A 15,632-nucleotide genomic window follows, 5' to 3' on the forward strand; every position below is an offset into this window, starting at 1 on the left:
GGCACGCGCACCGGGACGGCGTTTATTGGCTCCTTGGAACTCCGCGTCCGTAACAACTGTACAGAGGCCCACCTTCCCCGCGCCCGCCCTCCCCTCTCCGCCCGGCGGCCTGGGAAGCGGCGGCGGCTCCGGGGCGGGGCACGGGGTCCGGGGGTGGGGTGCTCCTCGGGATTCACAGTAACAGGAACGAAAACGGAAATAAATTAAGTGACACGGGGGAGGGAGTCCAGGGAGTCGTGTTCCCCAAGACAGTGCATGAGGGGCGCTGCCGGCCCCCAGCCCCGCGGGGGGCGTGCGCCCTGCACGCGGAGACGCGCTCCCCTTCCAGCGCGCGGCGGCCAGGCTCCCGGCGCGTCCGCGGGGAATTCGGGCCGGGGTGTGGAGTCGGGCCAGCGGCACTCAAGAGTCCGCGGGCCGGGGCCCCACTGTGCTTGTCGAGAGGCCGGCCCTCACTCCACCCGCACCAGCAGGGCATACAGGAGCGTGGCCCCCTTCTCCTTGGTCACCCACTCGAGTTCGGCGGGGCTGAAGTGCGGGTCGGGAGGATCTCGGAGGGCGGCCGAAGGGGGCCCGGGAGTGTAGGAGCCGGGGCGCACGCACACCTGGAACGCCACCTGGGCCTGGTGCGTACGCTGGGACTTGGGGTCCCGGAATCTGTCGGGCAAGGAGCAGAAAGCCGGCCGTGAGGAACTCGGGCTTCCTCCTCCCCCTGCGACCTGCACTGTGCCTCGGGGTCACACCCGCCTGCCACCAGTGGCCGGGCTCTGGCCGCAGTCTCCCCACCAGCCCGCCCGCTGGCCGCCTTCTCCAGGCCTCTGCTCAAAGCTTCTTCCTGAAGTGGCCCTGACCGTGCTCCAACAGCTGAGGGGGGCCCACTCCCGTAGTGCTAGTCACCGTCAAAGCTAACCATTCTAGAGTGTCCCGGTGGGAAGGCAGAGGGCAAGCCGTGGAGACCCCGCCCCCCTGTACTCACTGCACTTTGGATGCCAGGGTCTCGGCCCCAGCATACTGGAGGGAGGGGGAAAGCAGCACCGGAGGGGGCTGCTCCTCCCGTGGGGGCGCGCAGTTCTCCCCAGGCTCCTCAAACCCTACCCCGGGCTCGCCTTTCAAGGGCCGGCAGCTCAGGATGGAGGCGGTGCCTGTAGGGGAGCCAGGTCAGGAACATGCCTGGGGACCTGGGCCCAGCCCGCCCTGCCTCTGCTAGTCCCCGGATACCTGCTCCCAGCTCCCCTCGGTCCAGCACCCTCCTGACCGCTGCCACGTTGCTCCCATGATATGCCATGTGCCACTTCTTGGTCAGCGTCCCAGCTTCCAAGCGCGGATTCACCCTAGGATGGACCCAGGGAACACTGGACACAAGCAGCTGGCTCACGGACACCATCCTCTGTCCCATGGGAGCCTCCCTCGTCACTGGCGGAGCGAGTGCTAAGGGAGACACGCAATCCTGGCCCGCGAGTACCTGAGGTTGAACCTGCACCAGCCAAAGGGCAGCGCGTACTCCCGGGGGGGCTCCCCACGGCGCCTGTGGGCCTCGTCCCCTCGAAGCTTCCGGCAAGACTCACAGTAGCACAGGCTCCGCTTCGGAGGAGGGATGAAATAATCCTCTGCAGGAAAGGGAGAGGCAGTCAGCTGTGGCTCCCACCCCGGGTCTCCAGCACACAGCATCCCCTCCTCTTCCACTTGGGCTCCTGGCACGGCCCCGCCCTGGCAGCAGGGAATGCGGCGGGTTCTGGGGGACTGGGGACTCACCAGGAAGCACTAGCAGTTCTTGGAAGCGGGAGCAAAGGGCATGGTACTCGCAGCTCTTCAGAGGGCCGGTGGCGGGCAGAGGGCCCCAGCACACACTCTCCTTGATGCCTGAGAGGGCGGAAGGGGGCAGGGTTGCAGGGGTAGCGGGGGCAGCGGGGCCACGCGCCTGGGGATCCGGGGGCTGCCTCACCGTCCACCATGTCTGCTTTCTCCATGTCTCCCTGGGTACCAGCACTCTTCCCACTGGTAGCTCCCGGCTCCGGACTCACGATTGTCACCTGCAGTGGAGGCGTCATGAGGGAGACCCACCCCTGCGCAACCTGGCGCCGCCTCCACCCTGCCGGCAGCCTGCTCACCTGCTCACACTGCCCGTAGAGATCCACAAGCGCGTGGCAGGGCTGGGGCACGTCTGGCACAGCCACGCCCTGGTCTATCCCGTTCACGTGCAGGTGCAGCCCTCCAGAGCCATCCAGCCGCAGGCCCAGGATGGTGCCCTCAGGACACGTGTCCAGATTGGGCCCGAACTTCTCACAGATCTGGGGGGCAGGGAGGGAGACCTACTGTCTTCCCAGAGATCAGACCACAGGTGGTGGCCACCCCTAGGTTCCGCTCCACTTCCGGCTGCCGGTGCCTGGGCCTTGCCTCCACGCTCATCCCCTGCCCAGGCTCTACCCGCCAACCGCCGGCCCCCCACAGCCACGCTCCCAACGGCAAGGACACAGATGGCCCTGACAAGACTGAGTCTAGATGATGACATGCTCTTGCTTACCCACTAGAGGGTTTCCCCACACAGCACCCCCAATAGCTGTGACCCCACCCACCAGGGCCCTCCTGCCACCCCTCAGCCACCTTGAGACCGTTGTGGAAGATGCCACGGCCCCGCAGCAGCCAGGCCGCCCGCTTGAGGCCGCAGGCTGACGCGGGGAAGTTGAGCCTCTCCGGCGGGCACGTGATGACGCCCAGGACCAGCGAAGATGTCCACTGTCGGTTCAGGGAGTCTATCCGCACCTGGGGGACAAGGCGACTACTACTCCCCAGTCACGGCCCCCTGCAAAGAAGCCACCCAGCGGCCCCGGGCAGGGAGGGGTGCTGCCCCTTCTGAGGCCGGAGGAACTGCGAACTGCAGATTCACTGGTTTCCTTCTCTGTGTCAGCCTTGATGCTGTTGCCCGGGCAAGGGTGCCTGTCCCCAGGGGCTGCCTTCAGCGGGCTAAATCTTTTCATCTGTAGCAGAAAAGCCCCCTCCCTGAGCAAAGCCCTCCCGGCATGCATGTGCAGGGCCGTGCGTCTTTCTCGGGACTCTCCCAGTCCCTCACTACTGCTCCCCTCACCAGTCACAGGGAGGGGGACTTCCTGAGAATCGCTCTACAGATCCCACCACGGGGTTCGAACGAAAGCCCAGGAAGCTCCTCTGGGGGGCTTGCCTCCACTGTGTCCTCAAATGGGGGGGCTTTCTCCAGGAGGGCTGGTCCCCAGGGACCCTGGGCAAGAGGAGCCCACCTGGACCAACAGCTGGGGCACCAGGGGCTGGCCGATGACGACAACGCCCTGGTTGTAGCTGGCCACCCGCGTGGCCGTGCGGTTCCCATTGGACAGGAGGATGTTCTTCCCGTGGTTTTCCAAGAACTCAAGGGCCATGGGCATAACGACCACTTGATTCTGGCCCTGGTGCAGAGGAGAGATGGCGCTGCCAGGGCCACCCATGCCAGGCCCGAGCCATCCCGCCACAGGCATTTACACAGGGCTGGTGTCTATGCCTCTGCCCACCGGGGTGGAATCAGAGAACCCCAGAGCACCCTGGTGTCTCCCGGCTCCCTACACCCCGCCGCGGTCTCTCACCTGCAGGCCGTGCTCCTCCCCGTCGCCGTCCTCCTCGCCCTCGCTGCCAGTGTCCGAACTGGGAGAAGGCGGCTGGGTGCCCTCTGGCTCCTCCAGCCGCGTGGAGCTCACAACAGACACGCTCCGTACCGGCCCGTAGAGATCCAGCACGGCCCACACGTTCTGGGGACACGCACACGACAGGGAAGTCAGACCCCCGTGGGGGGCCTCAAGCCTGCTCCGCAAAACCAAGAAACAGCTCAGACTGACCTTAGCGATGCCAGTGGCCGCGGGCCCCATGTCCTCTCCGTCCACCAGGATGTGCATCGTGTCATCGGCACCCCGACGGATGCCCACGCGGCTCCCCACCTGGGACCCAGAGCAGATGAGCCCAGAGGCTCGGCCCACAGCCCCCTCCGACACCCCCGCCCCTGCCCCCGCCTGGGAGCCGGCTGCCTCACCCCCAGCCTCTCGAGGTTCCGGCCATAGTTCATCCTCTGGAGCTGCCCGTCGCGCCTCACTTCACAGCTGGTCACCATCCAGGTGGTCTTTGACCGCAGCTCAGGCAGAGAGGGAGGCAGCCCCGGGCCGCCGGCTGCGCCAGGCCCTGTCTCCCCGGGCGCTAGTGTGGTCAGCCCCAGGCGGAGGGAGCCCGCCCACTTCTCATCCAGCTCCTCCACCTTCACCTGATGGACAGAGAGCACGGGGCTGCCACAGGCGCGGTGACAAGCAGCAGCAGCAGCCTGGCCCTGCGGCAGCGAGCCCACCACCCACCTCGAAGACCTCCTCCGTCTTGAGCTCCTTGGTGCTGAAGACGAGGCCGTGAGCGTAGCCGGCCGCGCGCACCGCCCTCGTGCCGTCCTCCTCCAGAGTGACATTCTTGCCACAAGAGCTGTGGAAGCGGTGAGCCACACCGGCCACTGCGGAAAGACGGGATCCCCGGAAGGGGCAGCATGGGGGCCGCAGGCTCCAGAAAGGACCGGGCACAGGGCTTTCAGGTGAAACAGGAAGTTGCCCTGAAGGCCCCCTTGGCTGTTGCTTCTTGGACGCCTCTCCCTGAAGGGAGACCCGTTTCCAAAGCAGACGGGTCCCATTGTTGGGTGCGGGGTGGGGGGCGGGGGAGGTGCCCAGTCCACGCTCCAGCCCCTCCCTACTTCCTGGGGGCGTCCCACCCTGGCTCCCTCCCTCCCTGCCCTTGTTCCCTGCCCAGTCTGCTGCTGCTGGCCGCCCCCCTCCACCCTCACCGGGGAAGCAGAGTCCACCCGCCTGCCCTCCCCGCCAGCTGAACCTGGGGAGTGCAGGGGGAAGGACTTCTCGGTGGCGGTGTTGCTGGTCGCCAGGCTGTTGTCCATGGGGCCGGTGGCGTTGGTGATGGACACCTGGACACACTGGCCATAGAGATCCACCACTGCGTACACGTCTGGGTGGAGGAGGAAAGGGTCAGGGGCCAGCTGGCCTGGGCGGGGCCGGCAGGAGGCTGGCAGGCCAAGCGCCACAGAGCAGTCACCTTTACCCGGGGGCAAGCCTGAGCAGGCGGCGCCCTGGTCCTGGCCATTGATGAAGTAGTGCAGGTCACCCTTGGCCGTGCGCATCATGCCGATGCGCGCGCCTGTGCCCAGCGCGTCCAAGTCGCAGCCGTAGTTGTTGCGCATGGTGTTCCCGTCCTGCATGATGGCCGTGCCGCTGCGGGGTGAAACGCATGGGCCGCTGAGCGCCCCACTCCGGGCCTCGGACTGGGACCTCAGCTTGGAGTTGGAGACCCAGTCCTGCATCCCAGCCCTCTGGGATCCCCCCGCAGGGGTGCCGCCGGAGCACATGTGCAGAGGCGGGAGGGCTGGCCAGCGGCAAGGGGCGGGGGCAGCCACCCCCACAGGTGTGTCCTCGTCTGTGGCCACCGCAGGCCCCACACCTGGCCCCCTGTGCCCTCGCCGGCACCACCCAGCCTGCCCAGCCGCCCCCGAGCCCAGGAGCCGAACCTCAGCATCCAGGTGTCGTAGTCGATGTCTGTCATGGTGTTGGGAAACTCAAGGTCCTCCGGCCGAATAGCAGTCACCCCTAGGAGGAGGCCGGCAGGGGTCAGAGCCAAGCCCCCGGCAACAGGCAGCCTGCACCACTCTGGCACACACACATGCCCGTGCCTCTCACCAGCCTCAATGGAGCCTGACCAGCGGTCCACCATCTTCTGAATGACAATCTCGAACAGCTCTCCGTCCCGCAGGGCCCTGCCAGGGACACGGTGGCCATCAGACGGGCCCCGCGCGGGTGACCGAGGCCAGGCAGCGGGAGGCGGGGGCTGAGCCAGCACCGACACTGACCGGTTGGAGATGACAATGGCATCGTTGAACTCGCTGCGGCAGTTGTGGCGGAGCGCTGTGCGGCCCCCATTGGTGATGACGGCGTTACTGCCGTGCAGCTGGTGGAAGCGAAGGTCGGAGCCCCCGGCGCCTGATGATGGGGAGCTGGGGGACACCTGGTTGTTCCCTTCAGGGAGCGGCTCAGGCACGGGGGGCACCTCTGGGAGAGGAGATGAAGCACGTGAGGCTGCAGTGGTCTCTGAGGCCCCCCGAGGCCGCCCCCCGCCCAGCCCCGGCCCCGGCCCTCACCCACGTCGTCCACAATGGTGGCCTGGGCCGCCTGGCCATACAGGTCCACGACAGCGTAGACACCCGGGGGCACGTTCCAGGCTGCAGGGCCCTGAGTCATCCCGTTGACAAAGAAGTGCAGAGTCCCATCCTCCCGCCGCACCACGCCCACCGTGTCCCCTGCCTTGGAAGAAGGGGGGCTGGAGTGAGGAGTCAGGCAGAGTTCCCGGGGGGGCTGGTCCGACGGCAGCCCCGCCTGCCCCACCCCGGCGGTGCCCCCACTCTCCCACCTTGAGGCGGTCCAGGTTGTGCCCATATTCGTCTAAGATGGTCGTCCCGTTGTGCATCACCCCGTTCCCGGTCATCATCCACGTCCCTAGGGCGACAAGGAGAACCAGGGCTCCACTCTGCTGCACAGCAGTCCCCATGTCTCTCCCCAAGGCTGCTGGCCCAGCCTGCCCTGTGTGAGGTCAGCTCTCTTCCCAGGGCCAGGCAAGAAAACTGCACGTCCCCATACCCCACAGGCCCAGTCCACATGGCGGCGCTCCGCCCCTAAAACAGTCGTCACCAGCAGGATCAGGAACAACCCAGCTGGGGATCCAATGTCAGGGCTCTGGGGACAGCTCCCTCCCTGGGACCCTCTCCTGGCCCTGCCCTGCCTGGGAGCTCACCAGAGCGCAGGTTGGTCATGGTGGAGGGCAGCTGGAGGTAGGCGGGGTTGTGGGTGGTGACCCCAATCTCAATGGAGCCAGCCCACTTGTCCACCATCTTGTCTATGCGCACCTGGAACACCTCTCCGTCCCGCAGGGCCCGACTGCTCAGCACCACGCCGTGGTTGAAGTCATCGGTGGCACTGAGGACAGCGAACAGGGACTCAGGTATGAACCCGCGCTCTGAGCATGCCCAACTTAGCCCAGCGATGCCTGCCTGAAGCTCACTGCTTGAAGTCAACCAGAGAAACTCCACTCTCCGCAAGGCTCCCTGCTCGCTGGTGCGAGGCTCCCAGCTCGCCCGACCCGAGCTCCCCAGGTCAGAATCCCTCCGCCTCTTGTTTCTCCACCCCCCGCCCCCCAATCCCAACAGAGCCCCTTCTGCAGGCTTCTCCCCACCCCATGGGCCATACTGGGGCCTCAGGGCAGTGCGTCCCTCGTGGGTGATAGCTGCCTTCTGCCCGCAGTTGGGGTGGAAAAGCAGGCGCTCGGGCTCAGCCTGGGCGGTGGGGGCGGCGCGGCGGAGGGCACCCTCTGGAGACAGTGCCCGCAGGATGGCATTGTTCCGGCGGAGGCGGTCGCTGTGGTTGTTGTTATGGACGATGGTCACCTTCACGGCCATCCCGTACAAGTCCACCACACCATACACCACTGGGGGCGTCAGTGGGGTAGCCACGCCTGGGTGGGGGGAAAGAGGGGGGAACAACATCAAAGAGAGGCAGAACGAGGAGGTCTGGAGTCCCTTCCCCCGAAAGCCAGGGCCGGTGGCCGGCTCTGGGCGTCCCCTCACCCTGGTCAATGCCGTTAATGAAGAAGTGTAGGGCAGAGTTGGACTTCCTCGTGAGGCCAATGTGGTCACCTTCCTAGCCAAAGGAGAAAAACAAAGGTCTCGTATGCATTCCCCCTTCAGGCTCCAGGCTTGTCCTGCCCCCCAGGCCGCAGGGGAACGGCTGCAAAGATGCCGCAGTCCCGAGCCCCCAGAACGCTCCTGACTCCCGGCGAAGCCACCTTATAAATAAACGTCACCTCGTCCACCTCTCCAAACAGTTTACAAAACGCTAACAGGCTCAGCTGAGACATTAGAAGAATATAGATAAAAAAAAAATACACCCTACCAACGACAACCCTCGAGCTTCTCACCTCGGGTCACTGCCCCACAGCCACACGGTGAGAGAGTGTGACCCCCCCGACTCCCCAGATCTGCAAACATAACCATCGGACAACCCAACCTTCTCAAAAAGAAACTTCAGGTGAGAGGGCAGAGGCCTTGCTCTAGGCCGCAGCAGAGACCATGCAGCCTGGGCAGGGAAGTGGGGGATGAGGCGGCCCCAGAGAGGGGGCCCCCACGCTGCACCCTGCCCCCCCTCACCTGCAGCTCATCCAGACTGAACTCACAGTACTCCCGGCGAGTGCCCTTGCCGTTGGTCAAGATCCCGCAGCCGCTCATCATGATGGTGCCTAGAGGAAGGGGGGACAGCCCAGCTAGAGCCCCGGCGGCCCTCACCCGAGGAAGGGGCCTCCGCCCTGTGGGGGGCTGGTACCTGACTGCAGGTTGGTCATGGTAGCTGGGTACTCAAGGTTGTTGGGGTTGTGGGTGGTGACACCAATCTCAATGGAGCCCGACCACTTGTCTACGAGCTTGTCGATGCGAATCTTGGGGGGAGTGACAGCAGGATGGGGGAGATGCGGAGGGTAAATGCCGAGAAGAGACCCTCAGACTGTTCTCTGCCCGCCCCCACCCCGCCCCCATCAAGGATCAAGCCCGTCTTTGGGTCCCAGAGGGCGGGGTGCCAGCCAGCACCCAGCAGCTCGCACACCTCGAACATCTCGTTGTCCCGCAGGGGACGGTTGGTCATGACCACCCCATTGTTGAACTCATCCAGGGGCCGGCGACGCTCGGCGGTCTTATTGTTGTTGCTTAGTTTGATGAGCGTCCCGCACTTCTCGTGAAAGAGCAGGGCATCGTTGGAAGTGAGGACGGGCGAGGTGGCGGCACCGCCAGACCCCAGTCCTTCCCCTGCCGGCGGGGAGCTCAGGTTCACATTTAGGAGCCCCCCGTTGTAGGCAGACAGGATGGCGTTGCCCACCACCTCGGAGAGCTCCATGCTGGCAAAGTCTGCGGCAGTGGGATGGGGGGGAAGCTGGAATGAGGCGCTACCTCCTCAGGCTTGCCACTCTCCCCCTAGCCTTCTCCTGAGGCCCCTCCCCTCGCCTCGTCCACCTCACTTCCCGCTCCCCTGCCCGAAGCCTCCCAGAAGCCCTCACCATTATGCGACTCAAGGCTGTTAGGAAACGTCTCCGGCCGGGCCTGCGCTGGGGACACCATGAAGGCTGGGGACCAGGAGGGATGGGAGGGGAATAAGGGTTCAGCCCCTGCTGCAGGGCCCACAGCCAGGAGACCCTCTCCTCTCTCTAGCCCCTGCTTTCCCCTTCAACAGACTGGGGTGGGGGTGGGGGGATTTCTGAGTGACCCTGCTCACACCCAGCCTCATTTGCCACTATGTCTCTCCCGTTCCTTCAGCCATTCCCTCTGCCCCACCCCTCCACCACTGCCCTGTGTTCTCACCTTCATCCCCGGAGGTCCCCTGTTCCGTCAAGGCGGAATCTTCGGGGGGTGTGGAAGGCTCGAGGGGAGGTGCGGGGATGGGAGTAGGGGGGCTGAAACCTGGCTCAGGGGGCAGCACGGTGATCTGGGTGCACTTGCCATAAAGGTCCACGACGGCCCAGACACGAGCGGGAAGGCCCGTGGCGGCCACCCCGCAATCCCGCCCGTTCACCCAGAGCCGCAGCTCCCCAGCAGCTGTGCGCTCCACGCCCACACGGTCCCCTTCCCCAAGCTGGTCCAGGTCCTGCCCATACTCCTCCAGCACAGAACGTCCGTCCCTCAACACAGAGCAGCCTGACACCACCCATGAGCCCCCCTTCAGCCCTGTGGCACTGCTCGGGAAGTCCAGCACGCTGGGGTCCAGTGCCGTCACCCCAATCTCGATGGAGCCACTCCAGGAGTTGACCTGTGATAAGGGCGGTGGACAGAGGCTCAGGATGGGCCCCCATGGGTCTCCCACCACTAGGAACCAACATGTCCCAGACCACTGTGTCCCCCTCTTCCCACATGTCCGGGCAACTAACTGGCTTTTCCCTCTGGAGACGTTAAGCAGTGATCTCCGTGACTCCTCAGCCACCGGATTCCCAGCTCTCCACGCCCACACTCCCTGCTCTGGGGTCCCACTCCCCTCACCCCGCCGAGTCTCTCCTAGGCTCGGGCTGCATTCACAGTCCACCTCCCCATCTCACCTCTGCGCACCTGGCCTCTTCACCAAGTCACACAGCCCGCGCACACCTCCCTCTCCCCGTGTCTCTCTTCACCCATCCTTCCGCGGGAGCGTATCCGCCAGTGGTTGGTCCTTCCCTGCTTCTCTCCTCCCTTCCCATCACATCCCTGACATCCCTCCATCCTCCACCTCCTGGGACGATCCGGGAGATCTGGTCCCTAACCGTTCCTGGGGACGAAGCCCGGCGTCCCTGCCCTGCCCCTGGGTCTTGAGGAAACGCCAGCTGTCCTCGTCCCTTTCCCTGTGAGAGCGAACGTTTCTTCTCCGTGCTCCCCTCCCGCCCGTCGCCTGGTGCCCAGTGCGCCGCAGGTCGGTGCCCTCTCGGCAGCCGTCGATGCGAGCCAGCCTGACTGTCCGACCCCGTGTCTGCCGCTCTCCCCTCCCACCAGCCTCCCCCTATCTCGGTTCCGCCGACCCCGCTCCGCACCTTGCGGTCGATGCGGACGGTGAAGACGCGTCCATCGCGCAAGGGCTCCCGGCTCAACACCAGCCCGTGGTTAAACTCCTGGCCCGGCTGCTGCCGCCGCGCTGTACGCCCACAGGCCGACAGGCTCACCAGGCGCCCAGTGCGCGGGTGCAGCTCCCCGCCGCTGCCCAGACCCCCGCCGGACCCCGGCCCTGCGCCGCTCCCGCCGGGGCCCCCACCCCCACCCGGCCCCGGCCCGGGGCCTCCCCCAGAGCCCCCACTCCCACCCGACCCCGCCGCCATTGCCGCTGACACCGGGGCCGCGCGACAGCCGCGCTTGGCGGCACCGTGGCAACCGCGGTGCACAGACACCCGGAGGGAACAGGACTCGGGGCTGGGGCCGGGAATGCTTTACGGCACTGCCGGGCGACGGCGCATCCCCGGCTGGGGAATTAATGACCGCCGCGGTGGGAACGGAAGGACGACGGGGTCGGGCGGGCTTGCTTTACGGCACGACTAGGTGACGGAGTGGGCCCGACAGCCGTGCAGACGGGGCAGGGAGCTTTTGCGACAGCGGTAGAAACGACGGCCGCAGGCGTCTTTACGACGCAGGGGATGCTGCCCCCCACTTCAGCTTTGCGACAGCGGCCCCGCCGGCCCGCCCTCGCCGAGGCAGGCGATTCCTAGTGATGGTCGTTTGCCGGCGAGGGGGGAGCAAGTGTCCCCTCCGCTGCGCCTACTGCGGGCGGGAGCGTGGCGTCCGTGGGATTCGGAGAAGAGACCCTGTAGTTTACGCATGAAAACCTCGGCCCCCCGCACCTCGAGAGCGCACGTTTCGCGACAGTGTTGCCACGCCTCCACATGGCATCTCCCCTCCCGTGAGAGGCAAAGCGGGCTGGCTTAGGGGGGATACAAGGGCCCGCGGCATTTCTAAGGAAGCCCACCTTGAACTCCCATCCAGCCAAACCCTTAAGTCCTAAGGCCGCGGACAGAGTCCAGCAAAACCCTGGCCGCGGCGGTCTCCTGCGACGGCTGATGGTCTGCCCCCAAACCCCAGCTCTTGAGCTAGCTCCCGGCCGGAACCCGAGCTCGCGCGGAGGTGGGAGGGCTGTGACGTCACAACCAGGCTTCTCGGCCCCGAACAAGGACCCTGATTGTGATTGGATAATGCGGATGAAGGCGGTGATGGGGAAGAAGGGCGGGAACAAATCCCAGAGACAAAGAAAGAAGGCCTTTGGGTGGGACACAAAGGGAGGGGCCCCGGCCCGAGGTCCCTCTATAAAGCTTGATTCCGGGGCCGCGGCTTTAGGGAGCAGAGCGGACTGATACCCGGGCTTCGGCCGGATGGTCCCCAGCCCGCTGCGGTGGGGGCGGGGCCGCGGGGCGGGGCCAAGTTGAACCGGGAGGCGGGGCGGGGCCGCTGACAGCGGTCCCCGGGTGGGGCCATGGAGAGGCGGGAGGCTTCGGGGGCTGCTGGCGGCCTCCGCTGGGAATCCCCGGGAGCGGCACCCAAGGGTGTGCCAGAAGGAGTCGGAGCGGAGGCGGCCGACACCGGGCCGCCGTCCGGGGTGGTCCCGTCTCAGAGTTCTGGGCCCTCCCCGCACTCCGGGGAAATCGTAACTTGCGCTCCTGGTTCTAGCCGGCCCACCGGGGGGGTAGCTGTCCTCGGTTCGGGGCCCCACCGGCCCCCGGGGGAGGTTGCGAGCCTCAGCGCCGGGTCCGGGGCACACCCTGACGGATTACCTGCCCCCTTCCCTGAAGCCAGTGTGTGCGGGACCTGCAGCCCCGGGTCGGGGGGCTCTGGGGTGTACAGCTGGGAATGCAGTCCATCGCGCTCCGGGTCAACCTGCTTGAACCTCCACAAACCTTGTGAGGACTGGCCCCGCAGCATCCTAAAGACCAGCACCACCATCCTGATGCAGAAATCCCTTAGCGCTGACAAGTACGGAATCCAGCTCGGCAGGCTCCCGGCGCCGAGCCCGGAGGGAGGGGTGCCGGACACTGGCGGGGGCGGAGCTCGGGGAGGGGGTGGAGTCCCGACAACCTGGAAGCCGGGACGGCATAGGGCCACTGGGTGGGAAACCCGAGGTCCCGGGCCTTGCGGAGAGCAGCGGGTGCTCCGTCCACGCTGGCCACACAGTGCGTGCAGATCATTGGGTGTAATCCCGATCCCCAGGCTCCTCTGCCTCGGACACGACGAGAGGGTACAAGGAAAAGGTTTTGAATGAAGGAATGAGGGAGGGCTGTAAGGAGGAGGCCGCCGGGAGGTCTCCTCCCCATTTCTTGTGTCTTTCCCCTACTCCAGGAAAAAGGCCCAGCGGTGGGATGAAATGAACATCCTGGCCACCTACCACCCCGCTGACAAGGATTATGGGTTTATGAAGGTGGATGAGCCCAGCACCCCCTACCACAGGTGCGGAGTCCGCAGCCCTAGCCTTCAGCCCAGACCCTTCACTATTCAAAGGGGGTTTGGGGAGGCAGAGAGGTCTCAGGGACTGGATACTGCCTGGTGCCCCCCCTCTCAGCCCTGCTCCCTCCCTCCGCCGCAGGCTGCAGGACATCGATGAGGACATGCCTGGGGCGGTCTCTCACACAGTGACTCCCCAGGCGCTGGCTGAAAGGTGAGAGGCCCACCGGAGATCAGTAGGGATGTGGGGCCTCTTCCTTCCTCCACCCCTGGGGTCAGAGCCCCCTCTGCTTTTTGGCCACCAGAATGGGAAGAACTTCAATTCCTATCAGGACTGACCAAGGCCAAGGTGGGAGAGAGCAAGACAGCGAGGCCTCATCTACCACCTGCCCCCCTTGTCCTCTCCCCTTGGGTGCCAACTAGTCTCCTTCCCCTTCAGGTTTGCAACAATGGACAATTTCTACCCCAAGGTCCTGCGGTACCGTAATAAGAGAAGCTCAGAGTCTTCAGACATCTTTTCCAAGACACGTGAGATGAGGGGTCGGGGCTGAGTGGGAAGGGGAGGCAGAGTGAACCCTCGGCAGGAGCCTGGCAGGAAAGCCCAGCTCTTACCATGGCCCACAGACTCCAGTGATTTTGACAAGCACCGAAAGTCGCACTATGATGAGGGAAAGTTCCTCAAGGCTCAGAAAAGCCTTCCCTTCAGTAAAAACAAGCCCTGCCATGGGGCTCGCTCCAGTCTGGGCAGCAGTAGTCGGGTCATGGAGCCCAGGCCTGTGGAGAGAGGCCGGATGGGAGGACTGACCGGAGAAGTCCAAGATGAGATTTGTCTGGTGACCGGGAACCACGTCCCAGAAGTCAAGGGTTAGCCCTGGGTCTTGAGAGGGAGGTGATGGGAGGTAAGCCCAGGGAAGACAGAAAGCAGCTGGGGGCATCTGGGTGACTCAGTGGGTTAAAACCTCTGCCTTTGGCTCAGGTCATGGTCTCAGGGTTCTGGGATCAAGCCCTACATCGGGCTCTCTGCTCGGCAGGGAGCCTGCTTTCCTTCCTCTCTCTCTGCCTGCCTCTCTGCCTACTTGTGATCTCTGTCTGTCCAATAAATAAATAAAATCTTTTTTTTAATAAATAAAATCTTTAAATAAAAAAAAAGAAAGAAAGAAAGCAACTGGGGTGGGGTCCTCAGCACGACCCTCAGGAAGCCCGAGAAAGGTGTGGGGGATGGAGAGCTCGCTGGGGTTTCCTAACGTGGGAGAAGGGCATAGAATGGAGATGAGAACCCAGGGCCTGAGCTTCTCCCCTGTGCAGGGGGGGCTCTTATGGACACCTGTGGATCCCTGGATGCCCCAGGCAGCTGGAAGACTCCGCATGATTGGGATGACTCCTCAGATACCCCTACCTTCAGAAACCCGTCCCTGCCTTCAGCCACCGTCGTGTGGGACCAGGACGTTGATCAGCAGCGCAAGGAGTATTATAGCAAGGGAAGGTACCTCAGATGCTCTCCCCACCCAGAGCTTGAGGAGGACACAGAAGACGAGCCCGAGCAGCGGGACAGTGAGAGCCGGCGGGGTCAGCCCGGGGCAGGGGGTGCCGACAACCAACAGACTTGAGGGGTGCCCCAACCTTGACCCCCTGATCCTGCCAGGCTCTGCAGATTTTAACTGGGTGATTGAGAGTCCCACAGGCACTGAGGTCCGTCTACTGGAGCACACAGAAAGCCCCGTTCAGGATCCCCAGGCCTCCGAGGAGTCCCTGGCAGGGACATCGCAGCCTGGTGAGGGCACTGGGCCACAAGGCTTGGCTCTTGGCCAGCTCCCATCCCCCCAACCACCCTTCTTTGCATACCAGGGTAGATCGCAACAGATGCCAAGAGCGGCCTCAAGCATCCTGGTGTGCAAGGCCCAAGTTGTACAGAGAGGAACCGGGGAGGCTCAGAAGGGACGGGAACCCCCTCTAGCTTGGGACTACCCGCTGGCCCCATGCCTCCTCCCTGACTCCTCTCTGCCACTCACCACATTGCAGGGGCTGCCCCGTCCTCCAAAGACAGAGCAGAGTCAGGCTGGTGTCAGTGGGTGATATCCAAGGGGCTCGACTGGCAAAGCCCAGAAAGCTTGGAGAAGGAACTTGGAAGCAGCCCACACTCTCCACACCAAAACCAGTGCAGATGTGAGCCCGGGCAGGGGTGAGGGGCTGCCTGCGCTGGCCAGGGAGGGAGAGGGCCTGAGTGGGTAGTTTCTACAGAGTTTCAGGGGGGCAGGGGCCAGATCTCCCACCTGTTACAAGACAGCCAGTGACCCATTCCTTTCTCCGTCCAGACGAAACCCTGCAGATTCAATGGACACAGGAGGAGGAAAGCAGACAATAAAAACTGTAGCCAGCCTGGGGTGAGATGGGGGCCAGCGTCTCCCAGGCCTCACCCCTTCCAGGTGGACAATAAAGAGAAGTGCAGGAGCCTGGGTGCTGTGACTCGTTCACGGAGGATGGGCCTGCTCAGTCACCGAGCACAGGGGAGGAGGGAGGGACCTCCACACACAGGAAACCACAGTGAGCAGAGCAGAGAAGAAAGCTGGGAGCAGCCTGGCGGACTGAACTCAACAAGGGCTTTCGAGCAGGGCTGCAGCAGGGGGCTGGC

The 15,632-nt window shown here is 64.7% G+C and overlaps 2 protein-coding genes across 16 annotated transcripts; one reads left to right on the plus strand and one right to left on the minus strand.

The window, feature by feature from the left end:
- Positions 1 to 2: 2 nt before the first annotated feature.
- On the minus strand, positions 3 to 11,631 carry NEURL4 (neuralized E3 ubiquitin protein ligase 4). 10 transcript variants are annotated; one of them, XM_032322556.1, is made up of 29 exons: positions 11,541 to 11,631; positions 10,618 to 11,379; positions 9,425 to 9,869; positions 9,124 to 9,189; positions 8,676 to 8,974; positions 8,400 to 8,511; positions 8,228 to 8,316; positions 7,649 to 7,721; positions 6,820 to 7,536; positions 6,439 to 6,524; positions 6,174 to 6,348; positions 5,882 to 6,080; positions 5,712 to 5,788; positions 5,543 to 5,621; positions 5,074 to 5,249; positions 4,855 to 4,986; positions 4,341 to 4,486; positions 4,028 to 4,252; positions 3,837 to 3,935; positions 3,588 to 3,749; positions 3,249 to 3,413; positions 2,599 to 2,757; positions 2,106 to 2,285; positions 1,940 to 2,027; positions 1,750 to 1,857; positions 1,460 to 1,604; positions 1,216 to 1,328; positions 974 to 1,139; positions 3 to 654 (listed from the first exon to the last, which is right to left on the minus strand). In XM_032322556.1, exons 2-29 carry the CDS (start codon positions 10,897 to 10,899, stop codon positions 450 to 452), a joined length of 4,968 nt encoding a protein of 1,655 aa, XP_032178447.1. In that variant the 5' UTR covers positions 10,900 to 11,379; positions 11,541 to 11,631; the 3' UTR covers positions 3 to 449. The 10 variants fall into 10 exon arrangements, with proteins under 10 accessions (XP_032178447.1, XP_032178452.1, XP_032178449.1 ...); XM_032322561.1 differs by lacking the exon at positions 11,541 to 11,631 and having other exon boundaries at positions 6,820 to 7,001; positions 7,272 to 7,536; positions 10,618 to 11,470; XM_032322563.1 differs by lacking the exon at positions 11,541 to 11,631 and having other exon boundaries at positions 450 to 654; positions 5,080 to 5,249; positions 6,170 to 6,332; ... (1 more) ...; positions 7,272 to 7,536; positions 10,618 to 10,899.
- Positions 11,612 to 15,452, plus strand: LOC116578352. 6 transcript variants are annotated; one of them, XM_032322572.1, is made up of 10 exons: positions 11,612 to 11,752; positions 12,358 to 12,538; positions 12,902 to 13,009; positions 13,146 to 13,217; positions 13,443 to 13,531; positions 13,628 to 13,867; positions 14,309 to 14,554; positions 14,646 to 14,774; positions 15,023 to 15,166; positions 15,316 to 15,452. In XM_032322572.1, exons 1-10 carry the CDS (start codon positions 11,632 to 11,634, stop codon positions 15,363 to 15,365), a joined length of 1,380 nt encoding a protein of 459 aa, XP_032178463.1. In that variant the 5' UTR covers positions 11,612 to 11,631; the 3' UTR covers positions 15,366 to 15,452. The 6 variants fall into 6 exon arrangements, with proteins under 6 accessions (XP_032178463.1, XP_032178465.1, XP_032178461.1 ...); XM_032322574.1 differs by lacking the exon at positions 11,612 to 11,752 and adding an exon at positions 11,847 to 11,960 and having other exon boundaries at positions 12,362 to 12,538; XM_032322569.1 differs by lacking the exon at positions 11,612 to 11,752 and having other exon boundaries at positions 11,971 to 12,538.
- The last annotated feature ends 180 nt before the right edge of the window (positions 15,453 to 15,632 follow it).

This window comes from Mustela erminea, chromosome 18 (assembly GCF_009829155.1).
Source record: "Mustela erminea isolate mMusErm1 chromosome 18, mMusErm1.Pri, whole genome shotgun sequence".
NCBI lineage: Eukaryota > Metazoa > Chordata > Mammalia > Carnivora > Mustelidae > Mustela > Mustela erminea.